Source organism: Sciurus vulgaris (assembly GCF_902686455.1).
Source record: "Sciurus vulgaris genome assembly, chromosome: 15".
NCBI classification, from domain to species: Eukaryota; Metazoa; Chordata; class Mammalia; order Rodentia; family Sciuridae; genus Sciurus; species Sciurus vulgaris.
This window is the reverse complement of record NC_136476.1, coordinates 54,703,306-54,728,826: the sequence shown is the minus strand read 5'-3', so window position 1 is coordinate 54,728,826 and position 25,521 is coordinate 54,703,306. Positions and strand designations below refer to the sequence as shown.

Below are 25,521 nucleotides of genomic sequence, written 5' to 3'. Positions count from 1 at the left end.
AAGCAGAGGACACATGAGCCGCTCATGGCAGCTTGCTCAGAGAGCGAGCCAGAGAGAAGGCCACGCAGGAGCAGCAGACTTGAACACACGAGCGCCCCACCCCATGCAGGTCAAGGAAGGTCAGGCTTTTACCAGGAGTAGCTACTTTTAAGGGTGCCAGAGAGAGAACCAGGCAGTGTTATTCCAACACACTCCTTCCATGAACACAGAAGATGTGTTCAAAGCCAAGCATGTGTCAAGGCGTGGGTAGTTCCTGGCACAACAGTCTACAGCTTATACCTTGCCCAGAAACTGACTGCAGTACTTGGATTGTGTACCTACTTGATAAAAATTGTATTGCCCCATTACTACCAAGAGCAGCTTGTCTCTGGCATTTGTAGTGGTAGTCACACCACCTGTCATTTACGAAGCCCTAGGCATGGGCTTTCAGCCACGATCTCACTTCTCTCTTCAGCCCAATGGAATAGGTGGTGTCGTCTGCTTTTACAGATGAGGAAGCCGAGGCTCAGCAAGATTAAGTGATGTACCCAGGGTCACAGATTCAGTAAGGGACAGCTAGGACCCAAAACCCATGTTTATAATCTAGGTGACTTTCCATCTGTCACCTCACTTGATCCCCTCCACAAACACTGTGGTAGATAAAGTAGATGTGGTGTCCCCATTTTGTAGATGAGGGGTACTGGAGATCAGAGAAGCTAAGTGACTTTCTCAGGTGGTTAATTGGTAAGTTAGAGCTCAAATCTGGGCCTCCTGATCTAAGCACTTATAAAATTATATCATGCTGGATTCCTTGAAAGCTTAAAATCCTGCGTTTTTGGCTCTAGAATGTTTTAGAAGGACTGATGTGCTTCCCTTGTGCTGGTCTACAGTCTTAGAAGGGGAGCTTATTTCTAGAAACAACATTCCAGACCCCTCATGTTTCATAATACATTAATTATTTGAGGAATATGTTAATTTTAGCCTCTGCTTCCCCCTCAGAAATGCAGCCATAGATCCTCAAGGGAAAGGGCCTGGCCTTGTGCCTCTTTGTAGCCCACCATTTGGCTTAGTGCTTGGCATATATTAGTGCTCAATCTGTGATAGTGTTTTACACAAAAAATGCACAGTGGCCTGAGATGGCTTTTCCTGAAAAACACAAAGGCCAGGATGATTTTATAGCAGTCTGCAGTGACGTCTGAGGATCCTCGCAGTGGCTCTGCATCTCCAGAGCACTGGCCTTTATTCTTAGAAAGGACCAAAGAAGACAAAATGGACTTAAATTCCTGCAAAATCCAAATAGGTTAGCTCTAAGGAAGAACTTGGAGAGGTTAAGGGGACTTCAGCTCTGGGACAAGCTTTCAAGGGAGGCCACTACTAGAGAATTTTAAAGATTGTTCAAAGGATGGATGTGACTGAACTGTTAAATGGAATCATGAGACCTCCCCCCTTCATTTTATTGTTTAGATACATCTGATGGAATTTGAGATCCAGAAACAGGTCACCCTGCCCCCAAGAAATATAAAGCAACTGGGTCTTGCCAAACTTGCCTCTGTCAGGCCTGGAGCTGAGAGGCCCAGATGAATTATGCTGTGAGTTCAGCACTTCCCCTCCCCACCCCAGACTCCTGAGGGCTTTCTGTTCCTTGCATCTCTGACTCCAGACAATACTAAACTTATTATTGAGTGCCAGCTTTGCACCTGGCACCATGTTTTGTGCTTTATTAACTAGTAAGCCCTATGCTGCAGACAAGAAAACTGAGGCTTAAAGAGGCGAAGTCATTTGCCCCAGGTACACACTTGAGAAAGGCAGAGCCAGGAACTGTCCTGAATGGTCAACCCACCAGAGCCCGTGCTCTTAACCACGCTCAGGACTTCCTGGCTGTGGCGGCATACCCTGTCCTCTTTCTTAGAGATGCGACCTGCTGTCTTGCTATGCCCCCATTATTTGCCAATGGACTGGACTCTTTCCCAGCACCTGTCTCAGCCCAGGCAGGGCTCAGCCCCTCCTGCCTGCCCTCCCGCACCCATGATCAGGGTTCTGTGAAACCCTGAGTTCAGATGCCCAGCAGGGCAGAAGGCTCAAGGGAAGGGCACATGCCTGCAGGCCCAAGAGAGGGCAGGAATGAAAGGAAAGCACTTTGAGAATATGAGACCTGGAGAAACGCATGCGATTCAACACATTCTTCATAAAACCCAGTCATTGATCAGGGACTCCCCTGTCTTTTGGAGGATTGGTAAAGTTTTGCTCGGTTCCCAGCTAATGCCTGCGTTTATAAAATTCAAATCTCTCGGGGGGTGGGGTGTAGCTTAGTGGTAGGACACTTGCTTAGCATGTGTGAGACCCTGTGTTCAAACCCCAATACCACAAAAAAAAAAAAAAAAGTTAAAAGCTCTCCTAACCCCTCATCTCTCCCCTTCCCTAATTTTAGGAGAAACAGGATTACCTTTCTTCCATATCCTAGGCAGATTTATCTGTCCTTGAATACACACCCACCATAGGAACAAAGTAATCCAGACTTTGGGCATGGTACCAGAAGATCTCAGAAATGACTATCTCCCAAATTAACAAGTGAATTACAATTCCAGACAGAGAACATGTGGAATATAGCCTCTTTAAAAGCCCCACTGTTCCTGCTGATAGGCAGAATCACAGCCTTTGGGACAGGAGTCCCCATTTTGGATCCCCTCCAGAGTGACCCTGTCCTGCTGCACCTCCACATTAACACGTGTCAATTCCATTTCACCTAGCATCTCCCGATGCAGCTTTTACCCTCCTTCCAACTTTCACTACAAGAGAAAGGAAGGGAAAGGAAGGAGGAATTCTCACTAAGCATTTCATGAGTATTAGGAGAATCCACTGAAGACATGTAGGAAGGACCAAGTTGCAGAGTGAGAACTTCTACCACCATCCACTCTTGTCCCCCTTCCTTGGGATTAGAGGGGTACAAGTGTAGGTAGCTCCCAATTTTCCTCCCTCTGTGATGCAGAGAAGTTCCCCAGCTCCTTTGGGAACCAGCTGACACCCAGGCCCTGGTCGGGAAGGGGAGATGATGGGTAGAACACATGACCTTTTCTTGTCTACCCCGCTTAAAGAGCTCCTGGAGAGCTGACCAGCAAAGCAAAGCTTCTTACAGCGGTTTCTCCTTTTCATTCCCCAGACCACATCAGGTCACGTCCAGTTTGACAACTGCAACTTTGAGAATGGGCACATCCAGGTTCATGGCCCAGGCACCTGCCAAGTGAAGTTTTGCACTTTCAAAAACACCCATGTCTTCCTGCACAACGTGCCCCTATGTGTTCTGGAAAACTGTGAATTTGTGGGCAGTGAAAACAACTCTGTGACAGTTGAAGGTCACCCATCAGCAGATAAGAACTGGGCCTACAAGTATTTACTGGGGCTTATTAAGTCCTCCCCCAGCTTGCTCCCCACAGAGGACTCTGACTTTTTAATGTCCCTGGACCTAGAGAGCCGGGACCAGGCCTGGAGCCCAAGGACCTGTGACATTGTCATCGAGGGCAGCCAGAGCCCCACCAGCCCAGCCTCTAGCTCCCCAAAGCCAGGCTCCAAGGCTGGCTCCCAGGAGGCAGAGGTGGGCAGCGATGGGGAAAGGGTGGCCCAGACGCCAGACAGCAGTGATGGAGGCCTGAGTCCCAGCGGTGAAGATGAGGATGAGGACCAGCTCACTTACAGACTATCCTACCAAGTGCAAGGCCCACGCCCTGTTCTGGGTGGCTCTTTTCTGGGCCCACCGCTGCCAGGAGCATCCATTCAGCTGCCCAGCTGCCTGGTGCTGCACTCACTGCAGCAGGAGCTGCAGAAGGACAAGGAGGCCATGGCACTGGCCAGCTCTGTGCAGGGCTGCCTTATCCGCAAGTGCCTGTTCCGGGACGGGAAGGGAGGTGTCTTTGTCTGCTCCTACGGCCGAGCCAAGATGGAAGGAAACATCTTCCGGAACTTGACTTATGCAGTGCGGTGTATACATAATAGCAAGGTGCTGTCCTAAGGGCTGACTGTAGACATGAGCCTTACTGGGTAACCAGAAATGTGACTGTTGATTGCTGAGTGGGCTCCTGTGGCTTTGTGCAGGAGGGGTGTGAAGGGGCTACTTTGCATTTTAAAAACAATCTGCTTTAAAGCTTAACACACACTGGACTTTGTGTCCATCATCTAACTAGGACAGGGCAGAAAGTATTCCCATTTCACAGAAAAAGAAATAGGCCAGGAGAGGGAAGGTATCTTACCTAGGGTCACACAGCAAGTTTGAGGCAGAACTGAGACTGAAACCCAGGTCTTCTGCCTCCATTCACTAATCACACAGCTTCTCAAGCATGTTGCCCAAGTCCTAGTATAAGAAGCAAAGTCTTAGAGTGTGTGGTAAGAAAGAATTCAGGGAGGATTGATCACACATTCAGCTCAAACTCACGCAGGGTAGTTGAGAAGGCTTCCCAGAGGAGATGTCTGTGCTGAGTAGGATGAGCAAAGGTTCTGGGGCAAATGGGACATATATGATAAAAAGGGGTGCAAACTGGGGCATTCCAGCAGCAGGAATATCCTGCGTGGGGACCTGGGCGTGACTTCACCCATGCAGCAGGGATGGGTTGAAAAGAGGCAAGAAGGAGCCACCTTGCCCAGGACCTGGAAAGCCCTGTTGACACACTGGAGTTGATGCAAAGAGCAAAACACCAGCCATTGCTGCCAGCAGCACCTTGCATATGCAGGCACTTTGGGTGCTTCATGACAGCCTACAAATCCCATAAAAGATTGGTGACAGGAAAGGCTTCCGTCTTTCTGCAGGGAGAGAGGTCCCCTCTGAGAAGCAGGTACAAGACAGGCCTTGCAGAAGGCATGGCCCAGTACCTCGGTTTGAGTCTCACATTTCTTACTCACTGTGCACATCGCTTCTGCACAGAAGTAAGCATTCCTACCTTGCTTCTCTCACTAGGGTTGAGGATCCACTTGCCATAGTATTAGAAGAAGTCCTCAGTTAATAAAGGACACTGTACAAGAGTCAAACATGCATCCTACAGGCTTCTAGAATGGTTAATAGCAATTGCATTTTAGTAGTACATTACCCAGCCCACTTCCCAGGAGGATTGTAGGTGATGTTACCCAGAAAGCATAACATAAGACTGCACTATAACAATGAATCAAAATGCAGTCTGTAAAAATAAAAATAAAAATAAAAAGAATTGATGGTATTTAATGTCAAAACAAAACAAAGCAAAAAGACTGTACTATAAACACCAAAGAAAATGATAAAAAGGGAAGGGTGGCCAGGCATGGTGATACACTTCTGAAATCCCAGTGATTAAGGAGGCTGAGGCAGGAGGATCATAAATTCCAGGCCAGTCTCAGTAACTCAGCAAGACCCTCAGCAACTTATACTCTGTCACAAAACAAAAAATAAAAAGGGCTAGGATGTAGCTCGGTGGTAGAGTGCCCCTGGGTTCAATCCCTAGTACTGAAAAAAAAAAAAAAAAAAAGGAAGGAAGGATGATGGTTTTGCTCTAGACACCATGACGAAAGGGTCTGGTTCAAGTCCTCAGGAAGGGATTTCCTCCTTGCATAGTTAAGAATATGGCTGTGATTTGCCACTAAAGTCCCTTGGATTAATGATACTACTTATCTTCAAGGTGTGGCAAGGATAATTATCATAGGTCACATATGTAAAGTGTTCAATAAATGATTTTTTAAAAGATGTTGACAGTCCAGTGTGAGAGGTTCTATGACCGAGCTGCCATGGGTGGCACAGGAGCCCTGGAAGGGGAGTACCTGCCCCAGCCTCAAGGAACCAAGAAAAGTTTCCTGGAGGGACAGCACCCAGGCCATGCTGCTCAGGAGGATTAAGAGTTGTCAAGGTGAAGCTGTGGGACACAGGGAGCTGCAAGTCGCTCAGCAGGCCAGAGTGGAGATGAGGGTGGTGAGCGTTGTCCAGGGAGGGAACCGGTCAGCTGGAGTCAGGTCAGGGTCTTGCCAACAAGATTGGAGTTGACCTTAAGGTTTGTTGGGAGCCTGCTGAGAGATTTTAAGCAGAGGAGAATTGTGTGCAGATCTGCCTTCTAAACACTTGTTCTGTGAGCCTCTTAGAGGACTAACTGGGGGAGAACAAGGCAAGGAGGTTGACAACTGTGGTCAAGAGATGAACGGGAGGAGAGAAGGCAGCCTGGAAAAGGAGGACCTAGGGCAGGGAATAGTCAAGGACACGAGGCCTGGATTTGTGGCCCTAGTGGCTGAGGCAATGACTGGAACATGGAGAAGATGAGCTCAGTTTGGGGTACCTTGAGCTTGCCACACCTGTAATATCTGGCAGAGGTGCCATCTTGCCTGGGTCTGGAACTTTGGAGAAAGATGTGCACTGACATGCTGGCTGTGTGTAGGGACCTGGCTTTGTGCAGGCCATCATTGGAGTCATCAACAAGGACAGACATAAAGTTACACCACCTTAATTAGAGCCCTCTTGAACAACTGCCCCCATGGAACTTTGTGACCAGAAATTCCTGGGGAAGCTCCAGCATTTTCCCCCGAAAAAAAAATTATGTTCAGGGGTTTTCAACTGAAAAAAAAAAAAAAAAAAAAAAAAAAAGGTCCCGGGCTGGGGAGATAGCTCAGTTGGTAGAGTGCTTGCCTCACAAGCACAAGGCCCTGGGTTCGATTCCCAGCACTGCGCAAAAAAATAAAATAAAATAAAAAAATCTGAGCTTACAAAAAAAAAAAAAAGAATCAATAAGAAAAAGGTCCACAATGTTTCCTGCATACCCAGCATTAGGTACAATGGCATATTAAATGCAGGGAGCTGTGGGTGGGAGTGTGGGGCTTCCCAAGCTGGTCTCTGCTGTGTTTGCCCCATCTGACCCTAGAGCATCCCAGCAGGGTGAAGGCCAGCAGGAGCACAGTCACTTGAGGCTCCAAGTTGAAAATCAGCACTGACTGTAATGTTCTTCCCGTAGTTGGAATTGGTAGTTGGAAGTCGGGTATCCACTACAGGCCAGCAGAGATGGAGGCAAATCGTGTTGATGTTTTGCCTGCTCTTTGGGGATCAGTCTCATAGGGAATTGGACGATGATGTCATCAGCATTCTCTGTCCCGCGGGCTTCAGTTTCCTCTAGCACGGCCTGGTGCTGGTTTTGTCTGCCCTGGATCTTCCTTTGCACCTGCTCCTCAGAGAGGCCTCCCCCTGCTCTTACCCCCTGTGGTAGGCTGCCAGTATTTGTCACTCTGTACAGGTGAGCCTGGCAGCACAGTGACATATTTTCTTTATTATCCTGGTTCATTTTTAGCTAGGTGCTGTGTCCACAGGTCTTGGAAGAGACTTTGTCAGTGATCCTGCCTCATCCGCAGGATAAGGGGTGCTCTCTCAGAGGTACTGGCCCAAGATGGGGTCCTCCCACTGCCCCCAGAGGTTAAGCTGTTTCCTCCTGTACCCTTCACTGGGTGCCACAGGGTTTGCTGCCCGTATTCCAGATTCCAGCTGCTTAAGGCTTGAGTTAGAGGAAGGTTAGGGAAGAGTCCAAGAGGGGCCCAGTGCCTTTCTCAGAGTCATGCTCTTTCCCCCAAGCCTGAACTTCCAGGAAAGTTCTCTCCTCCTGTCCTGCCCCCAGTCTTTCTCGGTGAGCACCCAGGGAGATCCTTGGAGAAGTGAATAGGTGCAGCTACCCCCAGTTTCTGTACTCTACACCCTAGCTCACACTTGGCCTTGAATAATTCATTTAAGAGTATCAGCAGAATTCTTACCAGCTTGTACGACACTGGTTGTCCTGCAGCCTCAGCTCTCTGGGGCATTCCAAAAAGGTTATCATGTTTGTGCATACTATCTTATTATCTTGTAAGTGTAGCAGCAACTTTTTCCATCCTAAACAGAATCAAAGACCTCCTTGAAATTGGACTTCCGTTCTATTATATTCCTCCCAGAAGTCTATCTAATAACTTTTTTAATAGTAGTATACAATTTATCATACTGTACTGTGTTAAAACACAGTGTTTAACACCACATGTATTTACTAAATATAAGAAGAAAATGTAATTGGAAACACATTCCCTAAATAAGCTTGGTACCTACCTTGAAAGAAAGATTGTCTTATACCAGTATTTCTATTTGTTCCATAGTTTGGAGCTAAGTGGTTTTTCCATACCAGCTAAAACACCAAGATTGGTTCAAGTTAGGCAAGGATAGACCTTTTTTTTTTTTTCAAGTATTTTTTTTTAATTGAGAATTGACCTTCATTTCATAAAGTGGAAGGGAAGGTGGTCCAGGAGAATCTGTGGTATCTTACTTGGTGCTCGCTCAGGCAGGTGAATATTTGAAAAGATATAAATGGCAGTAATAGATTGGAAACTTGATTCCATTAAAAGCAGCTGTGCCCTTGGACCCCTGGGAAGTCTTTGTGCAACCCTAGTGCATAAAGTTTGAATCCCATCTTCTGTAAGCATCCTTTCCATTCACCATCCAGTCTTGCAGCTTGAGTCTGGGGACAAGCATCCGTCTGAGTTTTTGTAAAGCTGCAATGTGAAGCTGTTGGGTAAAGAGCCCAACAGGCCAACAGGGCAATGCCAGGCTGGGTACCAGTGAGATGTGGTGTCCCGGAAGCTCACAGTGGGAGGGTGGGGAGCGGAGGGAGGCACTCCTCTCACCTGAGGTTAACTATAGGGACCTGCAGGGACCAGCTGGGAAGAAAAAGACTCAGGTGTTCCCAACTGACTTTGAGCAAATTATCTGTGACAGGAAAGTAAATGGCTGTCTCTCTTCCGCGTAGATCGTCATGCTCAGGAATGACATTTATCGCTGCCGAGCATCCGGCATCTTTCTCCGCTTGGAGGGCGGAGGCCTGATCGCGGGCAACAACATCTACCACAATGCGGAGGCTGGCGTGGACATCCGGAAGAAGTCCAACCCGCTCATCCTGGTACTTTCTTCTCTGTCTTCCTCCCCTGTTCAGGCGGGCTCTCAAGGTTTTCAGAAACCTTTTCTGAGGATATTTAAATAAATAGTGCCACCTCGAATTACGTGCTTCCCATTTGCAGGTAGTTTCTGCTCTTTTCCATGCGTCCTGTGACTCCGCCTCTCTGTCTTTCCATACATTAGTAATAGCTTTGGACAGGTTGCTTCCTTCCCTTCACCATCAATGAAGAAGAGGATGGAGATGGACAGGGAAATTCCACAGGGCCCTCCCTGAGCCCTGATAGGTTATGGTTGGCTTTGAGTTTGAGAAGAACACAGATACAAAAGCCGGCTCTATGACTTGCACGTCTGGGAGGCTGACAGGAGGATCACAAGTTTGAGGTCAGTCTCAGCAAATTAGTAAGGCTTGAAGCAACTTAGTGAGAACTTCTCAAAATTAAAAAATAGAGCTGGTAATATGACTCATTGGTAAAGCCCCTCTGGGTTCAATCCCCAGTACCCTCAGCCCCCAAAAAAGAGAAGAATACGGACTGTTCCAAAAGACAGCTGAATCTAAAAACAAGCAAAAAAAAGTCCTCCTAGTTAGTTCCATTCTTTTCTATAAAATAAAGAGTACATGTAAGATGTATAGTTCAGAAAATGATTTGTTTCACTGATATTGTGAGGGCATACTGAGTTTGATTTTATACCAATGTGAAAACCACTTAAAATCTTAGAATTTGTGACCAGCAATCTAAAAAAACAGCCTCCTTTTCAGTCCGGCTTTTCCTGAGAGACAGATTTCCAGAAATTCTGTGTTCAGAAAAATAATAGATATCCTTAGGTGTAGAGTATATTATATGCAGATACTTTTCTAAGTACTTTGTAGATATTTACTTCAATATCCTTTAATCCTTGTGAAGCCCTGGAAAGTAGACATTATCGTTATCATTATCAGGTGACTGACACGTTGCCTTGGCCTAGGAACTTACTATCACTGTTGCCAGAGATGAGAGGAGTTCTCTTTGCTACAGGCAGAGGGACAGAGAAGTGGGTCACCTTATGGGGTAGCAGGGGAAGAGAAGAGAACTGCATGTTTCAGCCCTGGCTTTGAGAGAGGGGATGAGGGTGGACATACTGCTGCACACACCTCTCTCTCTGAGCTTGTCCACCTTCTGAGGGCATTGGTTGCATCTTATGTCTGCAGACCCTTCAGAAATCAGGAAGGTGAAGCTGAGGGTGGAGCTCAGTGGTAGAACACTTGTGTGAGTTCTCAGGTTCCATCCCCAGTCGGGGTTGGGGTGGGGGTGTCAGGAAAGTAAGTGACAGTAAGGAAAGCTTGCAGCATGAAATGCTTAATGTAAACTCATCTTGTCTCCCTGACATTTTGGAAGAGATACACCTAACTTGTAAGGATGGGATTAGGCCAACAAGGTGGTGCATGCCTGTGGATCCCAGTGACTCTGGAGGCTGAGACAGGAGGATCCCAAGTTTGAGATCAGCCTCAGGAACTTAGTGAGGCCCTTGGCACCTTAACAAGACCCTGTCTTGAATAAAATAAAAAGGACTGGGGATGTGGCTCAGTGGTAAAGCACCCCTGGAGTCAATCCCCAGTGTAAGGGCAGGGGCAAGATGAGATTGTATTTCAGCAATTAGGATGACACTATTTTTTAAAAATATTTTTTGTTCTCGATGGATCTTTATTTACATGCAGTGCTGAGAATCGAACCCAGTGCCTCACACATGTTAGGCAAGCGCTATACCACTAAGCTACAACCCCAACCCAGAGTGACACTATATTATGATAATTTTTTTGTAATATACAAATATTAAGTCTCTACAAAAGCAACTAACTGGACTGGGAAACAGTAAAACTAGGTTTCAGATCTGGCTCTGTCACAAATGTACTATATAATCCTGGCCTATTTCTCCATTTGTACAAAGAAGTATCAGAGGGCTGGAGATATATAGCTCAGTTGGTAGAGTGCTTGCCTCACATGCACAAGGCCCTGGGTTCAATCCCCAGCATCACACACACACACAAAAAAAAAACCCTTGCAAAAGAAGTATCAGAAATGAATACTTCTTAAGAGCTCAACCACCTCCTGTGACCTTCACGAGACAGCCGATTCCCCTGGCATCTGTATCCTTCCATAGGTCTTCTCCTGAATGAGAAGTGAGGACCAGAAGCCAAATGGTTCCTGGCCCTCTCTGGATGTAGCCCCTCAGGACTGCTCTGGGCTAACATTCTGTTGACCTTGGGTGCTACCCTTCACTGAGACACAGGCTTCCTGGCTCTGGGAGATGTGGCCTGACTGGACGATTGTGGGGAGCCCGACCCTGGAGAGGCTCAGAAATTTCAGTAGCCTGCCTTGTAGATTGAGCCCAAAAGCCCTCAGCAACAGATACCAGTGAAACTGCATCCCGAGAGGCTGCAGGGAGCCTCCCCTCTTCACAGTCTCCCTCACTGCTTCCATGCACGCACCTGTGCAGGGATGCAGGGCAGCAGCATGGTCCCGTCCTTTTGCCTTGTGATAGGGATCATCGGTGACCTTTTCTCCACCATGTCCATCCTGGGCCGTTGTGTGGCAGTGATTGAACACTCTGCTTCTTGCTGCATGTCTGATCTGTCTTCTCTGGTGTCTCATTTTCACTTGCAGTGTAACCAGATCCACCACGGCCTTCGCTCCGGCATTGTTGTCCTTGGCAATGGGAAAGGCGTCATCAGGAACAACCAAATCTTTTCAAATAAGGAAGCTGGCATTTACATCCTGTACCATGGAAATCCAATTGTGAGGTATGTGGCACTGTCTGGCCTGTCCACAGCCTCCCTTTCCCACTCTCGTCTGTTTCCCTACTCCCTTTCTGTCCTCCAATTGAAAATATTTTTTCAATTTCACTACAATAACTGTACAGATGCAAATAAAGAAGAGACTTCGCTGCTCATTATCCCACCCCCATAACACGACTGCTTTTGTGCTTCTGGTTCCCTTCCAGTTACTGGGTGTAGACATTCTGTTCAGCAAACATTACTGAGCACTTCTAACAAGGGATAACAAAGGTAAACAAGGGGTGGCCCCTGCTCACTGGGCACTTACTCTAAGCTGAAGGACATGAAATACCATAAGATGAGGATAGCACAGAAATTTCCACTTACGTGCCAATTCTGCTCACTTGGTAGAGGCTACCTGGAATGCTGTGATAAGATCCTAAAGCCACACGTGGCCTCAGATGAGAACATGCTGGGATCCATTTGTGCTGTAAGCCACAGGTGGAAAAGGTGGTGTCAATGCTGGGACCCTGTATCTGTCATCCTGCTATAGTATTGGGTGGATGTCAACAGATGCCATCAGAATGGTATCAAGAAAAGGAGAGAATACCTTTACTAGGACGATATGGGTTGGCCTCCCATCAGAGTTAGCACTGGAGTTGACTTTGAAATATGGGAAGGACTTGAACTCCTGTGGAGTTGGAGGTGGGCATTCCCAGCAAAGAGAACAGCATGAGCAAGAGGCAGCAGAACACAGCAGACCCAAGGGTGGGCACACAGTCCACTGTGACTTGAGAACAACCAATATATTAAATTGAGACTATCCCAACAAATATGGGCCCTGGGGTCACCATAGCATGGCCTTTTATACCCAGGTAGCAGCCCATGTGCCATGCTGCCCAGTGAGAAGGAATAGTGGAGAGAAAGGCTTGAGCCAGAAGGGAAGGGTCCTGGCTGAGGAAGGGAGTGTGTGTTCTGGCAAGATAACAGGGAATGTTTAAAGGTTTCTGAGCAGAAGAGCACGCAGGTGTGTATGCACTTTAGTAAACAGCTGGCATTAATGTGCAGCACCGTAATCTGAGGTGTTTTACCCCCACATCATCCCATTCTACATTGTTGCACGGCTTTGATATTTATCACTCGAAAGGTGCCAGAACACGCCATTATTTTGCTCCTCCAAAATTTTTATCCACTCCTATTACTATGAGACAGATAATTTTCCACTGTTAAAGGCAGCTTACTAAAATAATTTTTAATTTCGCATGTGTGGGGGGGGGCAGGGTACTGGGGATTGAACCCAGGGGTGCTTAACCATTGAACTACATCTCCAGTTCATTTTTATATTTAGAGACAGGGTCTCACTAAGTTGCTTAGAACCTCTCTAAATGGCTGAGGCTTGCTTTGAACTTGCAATCCTCCTGTCTCAGCCTCCCGAGCCTCTGGGATTACAAGCATACGCCACCACACCCAGCTTACTAAAGTAACTTGTGGTCATAGCACAATGGTGCTGGGGAACTATTAAAGAGTTTTGAGTGAAGAATATCATAATTAAGGCTGGGGTTGTGGCTCAGTGGTACAGTGCTTGCCTAGCTTGTGTGAGTATCTGGGTTTGATTTTCAGCACCGCATATCAATAAATGTCAAAAAATTGAATTGCTTGTTAAAAAAAAATATCATAATCATACCAGTGTCATGGCTTTTCTAAAAAAAAGTCACCTTGAGAGCATAAGTTGTTGTCCTTTAGGTTTCTTTGTGATAGGAAGTAGGGCTGGGGGGTGGTAGGGACACATAATGAAGTTTGAGATCCCTGAAATGACCAGCATCTGTTTTAACCATTGAGAACTATATGACCTATAATCACCCCCAAGCTAGCTAAGCACAGGAATTCTTCATGCCACCAAGACTTTACCTGTGGCCCATGCAGTATGGTGACATCTATTTAAAATGGTGTTTATATGTGGATGACAGTAAGGAGAAGCCACAAAGAAATTGGATATCATTGTGCTTCTATGACATAGTTGTGGGCTTAGCTTTGGGTCCAGCTGTCCCAGTGACAACTAAAGGTTTCTAAATTCCTGGCTTACAGGTCTTCAGAAGGTGCTTTCTGCCCCTACGAACTTGAACCACTGGGAAGCCCGCTAAAGAAGGCATTGTCTTGAGGCATTTGTCAGTGCCCTGGTCTCACCCCTTTGTCTTGCTCACCTTCCATTTTAGCGGGAACCACATCTTCAAGGGCCGTGCAGCTGGCATAGCGGTGAACGAGAATGGCAAAGGCCTCATCACAGGTATGGGATGGAAGTGGTCTGAAGCTGTGGCCAGCCAAGATGATGGGCAGCCAAGCCACTGTCCCCTGGTGTCACCCGCATCAGCTTCAGGTCCTTACACCACTCTGTGCAAGCTGGCACCCAGGGTCAAGGGCTTCGTGCTGGCCACGCTTCTCAGGAGTGTCTGCCGTCTGCCAGGCCCAGAGCTGACCTCACAGTCCTTCCGAGAGCACCATATCAGACTCCCTAAATCCCCTCCTCTGGGCTTCTGCACGGGCGTCTGCCTACCCTGGAAATCTGTCTGGCCGACACCTGCTTATCCTGTAGGTCTGCCTTCAGCATCACTTCTCAGGAAAGGCTTCCCTGACCTTCTCTTCTACACAGATGCACTCACTGCACCCAGGATGCCTCCTCCTTAGGACATTTACTTAATTTCTTAGTGCTTTGTTTTGTCCATCACTTATGTAAGGCAGCATATTCCCCAAGGCCAGGATCAGGTCTGCGGGGTGCATGGAAGGAGTCTCAGCACAGAGCAGAGCCATGCCTGGGATCTTGGCCCAAGAAATTCCCTGACTGCATCCAGCTGTCATTCATCCAACACTTAATGGGCACTTACTGTGCAGGCCGGGCTCTAGCAGCTGGAGATACAGAGTGAGTGAAACAGAGGCTGTCCCTGCTCCCAGAACTGACATTTTAAGAGGGAAAGCAAGAGAATACATTAAAGCATACATATACAAGTGAAAGCGGCCTGGGGGTGATAAGGCCTTACAGGTCATTGGCATGAGGTGACAGAGGGATGCCAGGTTGGCAGGGATGTTCAGGATCATGTGGTCAGGGCAGGCCTTTCTGAGAAGGTAACACATTAGCTAGAACCCAGAAGATGGGAAAGAGTCAGGGAAAAGAACCCCCCCATACAAGGTTGCCCAGGGGAACTGATTGGCACACCTGAGGGGAGATCATTTGCAGAACTGGAGTGTGACAAGCAAGGGGGAAGGGCACGAGATGGGGACACAGAGACAGAACAGGGCCAGTCACACAGGGTCTCAGAGCCATTGCATTCTAGTCCCAGGGGCTGAGGGTCTGCCCTGCTCGTGAAGTCATGTACAGGACCACCCTTCTGACTTGGGACCTTTATCCCACTCCTGGAGGAAGGGTGGCTCCTGGGGAGAGAGGAGAAGGCTCTAGTCAGTGGAGCTGAGGCTGAGCAGGAATGGCCGGATTCCACCTCAGGTTCAAGAGCTTGCTCTTACTCATCGGTCTCCAGGCCACTGGGCACAGTGGGTGCGGGATACGGGAGTGCACGCACGCAAACCCTGCCCTGGAAAAACAGCCCCTGAAACAGCAAAGGACAAGCTCTGAGGTGTGACTGCTGGCAGCGTAAGACCTGGGCACCCTGGTCTGGGGTGTCCTTTCTCTCAGCTGTCCGAGTACCCATTGCCAGGACTGCAAGTGACCCTTGGGTTTTAACTTTCTTTACGCCTCTCTTCATAGAAAATGTCATCCGTGAGAATCAGTGGGGAGGCGTGGACATCCGCCGCGGAGGGATCCCGGTCCTCAGGAGTAACCTCATCTGCTTTGGCTACTCAGATGGCGTGGTCGTGGGCGACGAAGGCAAAGGACTGATAGAAGGAAATACCATCTATGGTAAGGAGCATGTTCCCAGGGGAGGGCTCTGGGGTTTAGCCCACCGGGAAGGCAGGAAGCCACGTTCCATCTCCAGTTTACAGGTCCTGAGAAAGTCACCAACTTCCCTGGGCCTCAGAGACCGCATCTAAGGAACAGGAACCGCCTCAGGCCTCTCAGAATGAAGAGCATCTCTTATAAATTATCCATGATGCACCCTGAGCCCGTGGGGTCAGCAGAGCAGTGTTTATCCCTATGTAAAATAGTAAAAGAGTTGGCTTGTGCCAAGAGGCTGCCTATTTAAGCTCCAACACGTGGACATCTAAAAAACAGGATAATCAGAGAAGCATTCTCCCTCACTCTGGCTTTGGGCAAGGCCTTAATCTTTCTGGACTCTCTCTCTAGTAATAATGACAGACAGTATTTATTCAGGCCACCACTCTGCTGGGCCCTTTGTATGTATTATCACATTTAATCCTGACCACCTTCTGAAGGTACAGTTAGGAGGAAACTGAGGCACAGAGATTCGGTAACCTTCTCAAGGTCACACAACTAGGAAGGGGCAGGGCTGGGATTCAAACGGGGGTTACCCCCTCCATGCATGGAGGGCTTGGCACCCCTTTGGCCCTGCTGCTGCGGGCTTGTGTGCTCCTGATCTGGAGGTGTGGCTCGGCAGCACTTTTACACCTGGTGGAAGGAACCTGGCTTGTGAGATTGACCTGGTCATTATCCTCCCTCTTGTATGAAGGGGAAGCCCACAGCCAGGGCGCTAACGTGACTTATTCCAGGCCACGGCCTTCCTGCTTCCCTCTTGGGGAGACACTGGGTGCTGCCTCACCCGTTGTTAGGTGTCTACAACCAGCTTCTCTCACTGTCCCAGCTAACAAGGGCTGTGGTGTGTGGATGATGTCATCCAGCCTGCCACACGTCACCAGCAACCACGTGAGCTATAATGGCCTGTACGGAGTGGCAGTTTTTAGCCAAAAGGATGGCTCCAGTGAGTTCCCTGGAGGCCATGGGGTCCAAGAGAACTTCAGCGAGGACGGAGACGCCATCCTCTGGGAGACGGAGCTGGAGAAGGACGACGACCCTCTCCGGAGGCCCATCACCGTCGCCCTTGTGGAGTCTAACAGCATCAATCACAATGGAGGTGAGTGCGCCAGCCCCTGCTGCAGAACATTCCATGGCTCCCCACTCTTTCAAGGGCCCCCCCACTGGTCCCGATGTGACCTCATCAGCTACTTCTCTCTGCCACTTTTTTACCGTCTAGTCTGTGAACTTCCCTCATGCTGCTTCTCTTGCCTGAAATTCTTTCTCCTCTCCACACATCCCACGCCATGAACACATCCGACCAAACTTCCCTTTGAACTTTGCTCTCCTCCCATCCCCACTGACACGTTTTATAGGGCGAGAATCACTTCAGGAGTGCCGGTGGAGGAAGGCATAGATCCTAGGCCCTGGGAGTCCAAGAGAACAAGGAGATAGGTCATGCTGGCATCCTTTTTTTTTTGCGGTGCTGGGGATTGAACCCACAGCCTTGTGCTTGCAAGGCAAGCACTCTACCAACTGAGCTATCTCCCCAGCCCAGAACAAGGAGATCACTGGGCAGCAGCCCCATCCCACCTATCTGGGAAATGAGTCTGTCCCCTCTCAGTTCAAGGTTTCCTCCAGGTGGTCATGCTGTCTGTTAAGAAAGGCAAAGCCACAAAAATTCACAACTCATTTTTGCTGTTCTCACCCAAATCAGAAGAACCAGCAGGAAGATGCCACCGAGAGGTTCAAACATACAGGCTCATGGCTCAGCTGCTTCCATATATCCCAGTCATTGTCCTCCACACCAGACCCACCCCCGCCACCCCTACAGGCCACCTGGCCCTCTGGCTGCTATGGAGGGCAGGTGTAACTGCTGCAGAGTCCTCCCCACACCAGGTCTGGTGTCATGCTTTCTCGCCCTGACAAGGCAGGGGCTCTCTTCCTGCTGATGTGGGCTTTTCCTACATGTACACAGTGTCTCTGAGCATACCAACCCCAAACACCATTTTTCCTTTCCAAAATATCTAACACCCTTTAAACACATATTACTTAGCATCATAAGTGGTTCTACTCAAAAATTATAGGATGTCCCTGATGGAGAAAATGTCCTAAAATAATAGGGAGGCAGATTCCAGTTCAGTACGGGAAGGAAAATAAAACAAAATGTCTTTCTAGCAGGTAGAGCTGTCTAGAGGTGGCAGGGGCGGCCTTGACGAGGTGGTGAGGTCCCTGTCACATTAGGTACAGTGGTAGGTTGCTGTTGTAGTAGGCATTCACGACTGGGTAGAGAGCCAGAGGTCTGAGAGAGGTCCAGGGAAGCCAGAGTCTTCTCATAGCCTGTGCCCCTGGCTGCCTTTCACAAGGACTTGTTTCAGCAGGAAGAGTTTTTCTGATGCTCCTGGGTTTCCTCCTGCTCTCTCATCAGCTTAGAAGATGAGACCCAAGGCCAGGTCTAAGTGTCACTGCCTCTTCTTCCCCATCTCTCTCCTGAGATATCCAGTTCAGGGAAGGCTTTCCTGACTAGTATTTGTAGAGAACATTCCTCAAGCTTATCTGACAGCAGTCACTGACACCAGGGTCTAAGTAAGCCAAACAGTCTGGACAGAGAAACTGAGGTAATGGTAAAGACTCAGCCATGGAATGAAGGTCTTTGCCGCTGTTGAGGCTGAGTTAGGAGCTGAGGGGAGACCTCGCTCTGTCAAGCATCCCAGCAAGCTGTGATGTGAGCTCCCCTGCACTGCCTTGCCTCATGCTGTGTGCAGGAGCTTACCATCCCCCAGTCCTTTGTCTCAGACCTGTTGCTGGGCAGGTTACTTGGGCATGCTTGATTTGTTTACACTACCTCAACGTATAGTTCACCCATAGGCTGATTCTGTTATGCTTTAACAAGCGTGTTATCCTGATTGGATAATGTGCCTATATATGTCTTGTACAATCCTAAGTAAAATTAGATCTGTGCCTTCAGAGCCTGGTCTTCGATGTCTGAGTGCACTAGGTAGGCATCGTAGGTCCTCACCCTCAGCAGACCCCCGTCTCCGAACATCTTCAGGTACCGTCAGGGCTGACCCTGCTTTCACCCCCTTTGCCTGTAGCCTCAGGACTCTATGTCCAGAGCAGCGAGGCTCTGCACGTCATCACCAATGTGATCCATGCCAACGGGGACAGAGGTATCACTGTGGCCCAGAGCAGCCAGCTTACCCGTGTGGCCAACAACAGCATTTCCTGCAACCGCCAGAGTGGGGTCAAGGTGGAGGCCCAGTGCAAGGTGGAGCTTCGGGGCAATGGTATCTATGACAACAGAGGCCACGGCATCATCACCAAGGGTGACAGCACTGTTGTCATCGAAAATGACATCATTGGCAACCGGGGCAGTGGGCTGCAGTTGCTCCCCAGGTCTGACACTAAGGTGAGGTGTGCACGTGTGTGATGTGTGATAGCAACACGGGGCCCAGCTGTGGGACACAGGCCCAGCTCTGGCTCATGCTCTGTGCTGAGAAGCAGAACCACAAGCACTCAGCACAGCAGGGACATCATCCTTCCTGCCCATACTTGCTTGGTCTTGGAGATGTGGGTGGAGTGACATTGGAACAAAGATTCACCTACAAGAAGCCAGGAATGAACTGGGTATGGCGACACACTCTTGTAATCCCAGCAACTCAGGAGGCCGAGGTAGGAGGATCACAAGTTTGAGGTCAGTTTGGGCAACTTAATTCGACCTTGTCTCAAAATAAAAAAAGCTGGGGATATTCCTCAAATCCCCAGTACCTAAAAAATAAGGCAAGCCAGGAGTGGGGGTGTCATCTCCTGGACTCATGGCCTCCAGATCAAGATCTCTTTCCCTAACAGAATAATCTTGTACAGATTCTGTTATGGAGTAGGTGCTTAAGGAGGCAAGAAGTCCTGCCTCCAGGCTTTTGCATGCACTGTTCTCTGTATACTGAGAATCCCTGTACCTCCTGTGCTACCTCACCCGTGCAGCTTAGATGTCACCTTCTTCAGGAAGACTCCCTGATTTCCCCAGGCATTTGAGGGGCCCTTTTCTGGACTTCTGTGGTGCTTATGCCCACCCCTACCTCACAGAGCACTATCCGCAGTGCTCTACATCTGTTCCTTTACCTGTTTGTCTCTCCACAGCCTCATAAACTCTGAGCACCTTTTTATGCAAAGTGATGTGCTGGGTGCAAGGGTTTCACTGTTGTGCTAAATAAATGCAGTCCCTGGCTTTGCAGAATTATGATCCCAAAAGTGGTTCTCAGTTCTGCAGCTTCATGAGTCAGTGACTTAGGCAGAGTAAAGAATTCCTTGTCTTTGCTTCTGAGGTCCGTGGGAGCAGTGAAAGGTAGGTGGGGTGTCGCTGGCTCTTTGCGGTTCCAAAAATCCATGGATATTTGTCACCACCTGCAGCAACAACTTGCACGGGTCTTATGGGTGGTGGAGTGGAAACTGAGGCACTTCTATCTTTCTCTTTGGTGCACTGCTTTCTTGCTTGTTTATAGAGGATAGAGGAAATGAGGTTTACTTGCTTTGAGAGGAGAGAGAGAGAGACCCCGCTTATCAGAGAGAAAGAAACTTTGCTTAAGAGAGAAACTTTGAAAGAAAGACAGGCTTTTCTTAGAGCTTAGGAGAGAGGCCTGCCATGCCTTAAAGTCCTGCATCCTGTGAACTAAGGGTGTGTCTACCTAAGGTCCCCTAGTGATGCGTCTCAGTTCTCCGTTCCGCAATCTGCCTTCCGCAGCTGCCCCTACTCGCTGCTGTGTTTTTCCCCTCTGGCTGCTTCTAATGGCTGCTGTGGCGTGTCTTCTTCTTTGGCTACTGCTGCGCCGCGTGCCTTTCCCTCTGGTTGCTTCTAATGGCTGCTATATCTCTGTCTCGCTCCACCTACGCTTATATCACCTCCAGGACGTGGAGAGCAGGGCCACACCTCTTACGCAAAGATTAGGCGAGACCCTCGAGCAGGCAATTAGTGCTCGAGAACACATGTGCATACATTGTGTGCGTGGACGAGAAAATCACCTGAGTGTGCTTATGTCAATTAACCTCCTCGCTGCCGATGTGATCAGGCGCCATCCTGGCGCTGCCAACATGGCACAGCCCCCAACAGTGGTGCACACTGTTGGCCTCAGTTGAGTTGCCAGTGACCCTGGCTTGTGGCACCACTTCCCTCTTTCCAGGCTTTTACACATTGTTCCCTTGTCACTGGCTCTTTGCGGTACCAAATCCACGGATATCTGTCACCACCTGCAGCAACATTTTGCGCGGGTCTTATGGGTGGTGGACTGGAAACTGATCTACTTCTATCTCTGGGCTACTTCCTTGCTTGCTTGCTTGTTTATAGAGGATAGAGGAAATGAGGCTTACTTGCTTTGAGAGGAGAGAGAGAAAGAGGCTTTGCTTAAGAGAGAGAGACTACACTTTCAGAGATCTATATCTTCTTAGGCTTCTGCTGCTTCTTAAAGGTGCGTCCTGCATCCTGTGAACCAAGGGTGGGTCTACCTAAGGTGCTTTAGTGATGAGTCCCGCCTACTGCGATCTGCCTATCTGTGATCTAGAAGTGTGTTCTCAGTTCTCCGCTCTGCGATCTGCCTTCCGCTGCTGCCCCTACTCGCTGCTTCTATCTGCTTGCCACTTCTTCTTCTTCTTTTCTGCTAATGGCTTCTCTGCGCTTCTTTCTGCTAGCTGCTGCTCCACTGTCTCCTTGCCTTCCGTCTATGGCCCGCTTATATCACCTCCAGGAAGCAGAGGGCAGGGCCACGCCTCTTATGCAAAGATTAAGCAAGATGCTGGATGTCCAAGCAGGCATGATTAGGAGTGCTTGAGAACACATGCACATACATTGTGTGCGTGGTCGATAAATCACCTGAGTGTGCTTATGTCAATTAACCTCCTCGCTGCCGATGTGATCAGGCACCGTTCTGGCGCCGTCCGCATGGCACAGCCCCCAACATTCCCTCTTCCTGGAAACCTCTCCTCTACTCGGCACCAACCATCACCTCGTCCAAGAAGCTTCCCAGGTTCCCCCAGGCTGATCTCCATACTGAGCTCCTAGGATCTGTGCTGACCTACCTAGCATGCGCACACCCTTCAGGGGTTTGTTGTTTTGCAGTGCTGGGGATGGAACCCAGGTGTTTGCTCATGGTAGGCAAGTGCTTTACCATTTAAGCTACACCCCAGCCCTTTAGCCCTTAAAAATTTTTTTTTTATTTTGAGGCAAGTTCTCACTAAGTTACCAAGGCTGTCCTGGAACTTGCCACCCTCTGCCTCAGCCTCCTCAGTAGCTGGAATTACAAGCCTGCATCACTATACCCAGCTTTGTACCCCTCAGTCTTATAACTGATAATTCTCTTGCTTGGTTCCCCCACCAATCTGTGAGTCTCTGAAGTATGACAAGCTCTGGCTACTTCTCTCAGGTAATAAAGAACCGGATCCATTCATTCCGAGCCTATGGCATCGCGGTGCGGGGCCGTGCCAAGGCCCTGGTTCAGGAGAACATCATCTTCCAGGGCAAGACCAACAAGACCATCTTTCAGCAGATCTCAAATAACCGAGAATGCATCATGCAAAACAACAAGTTCCTGGTCTTTAAGAAAAAGTAAGTGCCTGGGGCTGAACCAGTCTTCCAGAACCACAGTGAGGTTGCTGGGGAAGCCAGGCCATACCCTGTGACTGCAGCTGCTGCCCTGCTCACTGCAGCCTACCAGCTGTTGGCTCTGGTCAGGTAAAGGCCTGAGTTCAGAACTTGCACCTGACTTGCTCACTGGGTGGGAAAAGCTTTGTGTGTGTGTGTATGTATGTGTGGTATTGGATATTTAGCCTAGAGACACTTCACCACTGAGCTTCATCCCCAGCCTGTTGTTTTGTTTTTTAATTATTTTGAAACAGGGTCTTGCTAGCTTGCTGAGGCTGACCTCAAACTTGCAATCCTCCTGCCTCAGCCACCTGAATTGCTGGGACTACAGGCATGTACCACTGTGCCCAGTGAAGGTTTTTTTTGTTTGTTTTTTTTTTTGGTTCCGAGGATTGGACCTAGGGGTCCTTAACCCCTTAACCACTGAGCCACATCCCCAGACCTTTTTGTATTTTATTTAGAGACAGGGTCTCACTGAGTTACTTAGGGCCTCTACGAGTTGCTGAGGCTGGCTTTGAACTTGCAATCCTCCTGCCTCAGCCTCCCAGTTGCTGGGATTACTGGTGTGCACACTGGGAAAAGCTTTTTAAGAGTTGGGAATATGTGGTTTGAAATCTCAGTTCTGCTAATTACTGATTGTGTGACCTTGGGAAGGTTACCTAACATTTCTAGGCCTTAGTAAAACCTAGATAATAATATCTGTTTTGTGGCACCAATTTAGGATAAAATAAGATCCGTGACCCAGATGAATATCTGAGGTGTTATATAAATGCTAGTTGCTGCTGCTGCCGCTGTCCTTGTTTCAGTGTCTCTGGGTATCACTACTGCCTCCCACTCATCTTTCCCAAGCCTCTTTGTCTCCTTTTCCCTAACACCAAATTTCAGGGGGTCACTAGGCCCTCTCGATTCCACTGCTAAAGTGATCTATCAGGTCTCAGTGCCTCACCATGACCTATGGCCAGAGTTACCAGCACAGCTGTCCTACTTGCTTATGGACGGCCTCTGTTCTGAGTGGTCAGCACTTTGCTGTACTGGTTGTATAAATGACAGTGATAGGCCAGTTGTGGTGGCACAGGCCTATTACTCCAGCTACACCCCAGTCTAGAACATAGTCTTTTGACTGGTTCTTTCACTTAGCATAGCCCATTCACGCTCCATGGCTCATTCCTTGTTACTGCTGAGTAGCTTCCATGTATAGATGTAGAAGTTTGTCCATTCATCAGCTGAAAGGCAGGTAGTTTCTAGTTTTTGGTGGTTATGGATAAAACTTCTATAAATGTTCATGGTCACACAGCTAGGGGAAAAAGGACAGTGAAAGAGATCAAATGATCTCCTATCCAGACCCTTATTTAAATATGGGGCAATTGAGGCCTGTGGAGGGAACTCGCCAAAGGTTAAATGCAGAATTAGAGGCAGAGCAAGACTTAGACTGCAGGAGTTTTGTTCTTCTGTCTCCTGTCACCTAATTCACTAACTCAGGAGACAAGACTTACATCCAATGTGTTGTTTTGTTTTTGGTACCAGGGATTGAACCCAGGGGCACTTAACCACTGAGCCACATCCCCAGCCCTCTTTTATTTTGTATTTTGAGACAGGGTCTTGCTCAGCTGCTTAGAGTCTTGCTGAATTGTTGAGGCTGGTTTTGAACTCGTGATTCTTCCACCTCAGCCTCCCAAGCCACTGGCATTATAGGCATGTGCCACCATGCCCTGCTGACCTCTACCCAGATTGTAACATGGGGACCCAGTGATCTGGAACCAAAGATGAGAGTGTTCAGCAAGTGCCCTTGACTTCCAGAGTTCACTGGCTTTCCTTTTGCACTTCCAGGTCCGACACGTGGCGCCTGATGAACCCTCCAGCACGGCCTCACCTGGAAAACTCTCTCAGGGGCCCCTCTGCAGCCCACAGTGGGCAGAAGGTGACAGCCATGGCGACCAGGATCTCCGCCCGTGTGGAAGGGGGCTACCACAGCAACCGCAGCATCTTCTGCACCATCCTGTAAGGCCCTGGCAGGCACTCCGAAGAGCTGGGCACAGGTCCTGGGATGGAAGCAGTGCCTGAGAACACTCCACCCCTTCCCTCTTCTTTCCTGTCGTTCCCCTGGAAACATCCCAGACCCCTGGGGACTACACAAGGTACCTCCAGACCCCTTCAGCTCCACAGGCCTCAGCAGGAAGGAACTTGGAAACATTTTTTGAGAAGAAACCGAAGTCGGAGGGTTTCGAGTCACCCTTGCACTTGTGGAGGTTATGGAGTTGGGGAGACCCGAACAGTTCATGAAGCTTTTGGGTCAGGATTCATTCCTCTGAGTCATAGGAAACTCGTTGCACACACACCAAATCCAGACTCTTCTCAGGGAAGAGATTTAATTCTGAGGAAGGGAAGTGATTCTGGTGGGAAGGAGACAACTGCCCCAGAATCGCCCCCTTTCCTGGGCTCGTCCTGCCCCTGGTCCAACACAGCCTCCCAGCTGCCGAGGCTACAGCTAGTTAGCTTTACTTATGGACGGTTCTCTTAGACTTGGACATGGCCCTCCGAGGGAGAAAGGAGCTTGGATGGGAAGCCTCTCGTGAAAGGTGGCCCTGGGATGACAAAAGGACACACTACAACAGGAGCCTGTGGCGGGTGCTAGTTAGGCTGGGCAGTGCAGGGACGCACGCAGCTCCACTGTCCTCGAGGAGCTCCCAAGCTCAGGAGGTTAGTCCCGTGCCTGCTGCAGGACACACGCCTCACGTGAGCGAACCCACAGCTGCCCTCCAGGCCCAGCCTGTCTGGATGGGGCGCTGGGCCCTGCCACGTCCACCTCCTCATGGGTGATCACCGCCTTTACCAGCCTTGCCGTGTTCCCCACTGTGCCTTGGCTCGAGCGTCCCTCTTCCTGGCATGCCCTTCTCTGCCCCACCCATTCCTCAAGGTTTAGCTCGGACACTGCCGTCTCCACGTGCTCTCCCCTCACTCCAGATGACAATGTTGCTCCCCTCTGAGCCCCAGTTGCCCCTCTGCTGCTCCCTCTCAGGGCACTGAGCACTTTTTGCCTTGTTTTAGATATGTCTGGGTCCATAGCCTGTCCCACCCACTTGCCTGTGAACTCTCTAAAGATCAGGCTACATCTTATTATGTCCCCATGTCCCAGCCCAGAGCTAGGGTGGGGGTAGTGGCCTGAGTGAGGAGAGGAAGGCCAGCTCCCAAAGGGCTTTACTGGACAGTCCTGTGAATGTATCAGGGTTCCAAAGCCAGTGGGGCTGGGTCCCCACAGCTTGAGGGGGCTGTCCAGATAGATGGCCAGCTCAACCTCAACTATCCCCTCCCCCTCAGCCTCTCATGCGGGGCCTTCACCAGCCTGTTGGGGTCAC

General features: G+C 49.2%; 1 protein-coding gene across 3 annotated transcripts in view; it reads left to right on the top strand.

The window, feature by feature from the left end:
• The window catches only part of FBXO10 (F-box protein 10), a gene marked incomplete at its 3' end in the record, with an annotated part of 52,553 nt that extends 28,383 nt beyond the window's left edge, over positions 1 to 24,170 (top strand). For all 3 annotated transcript variants that reach the window (XM_079113518.1, XM_079113516.1, XM_079113517.1), the window contains 9 exons: positions 3,137 to 3,970; positions 8,730 to 8,879; positions 11,515 to 11,651; positions 13,838 to 13,908; positions 15,379 to 15,531; positions 16,391 to 16,660; positions 18,636 to 18,949; positions 21,951 to 22,132; positions 23,996 to 24,170. In XM_079113518.1, the coding sequence (XP_078969644.1) occupies positions 3,137 to 3,970; positions 8,730 to 8,879; positions 11,515 to 11,651; positions 13,838 to 13,908; positions 15,379 to 15,531; positions 16,391 to 16,660; positions 18,636 to 18,949; positions 21,951 to 22,132; positions 23,996 to 24,170 (2,286 nt within the window). The remainder of the gene's footprint in view (positions 1 to 3,136; positions 3,971 to 8,729; positions 8,880 to 11,514; positions 11,652 to 13,837; positions 13,909 to 15,378; positions 15,532 to 16,390; positions 16,661 to 18,635; positions 18,950 to 21,950; positions 22,133 to 23,995) is intronic.
• Positions 24,171 to 25,521: the final 1,351 nt, after the last annotated feature.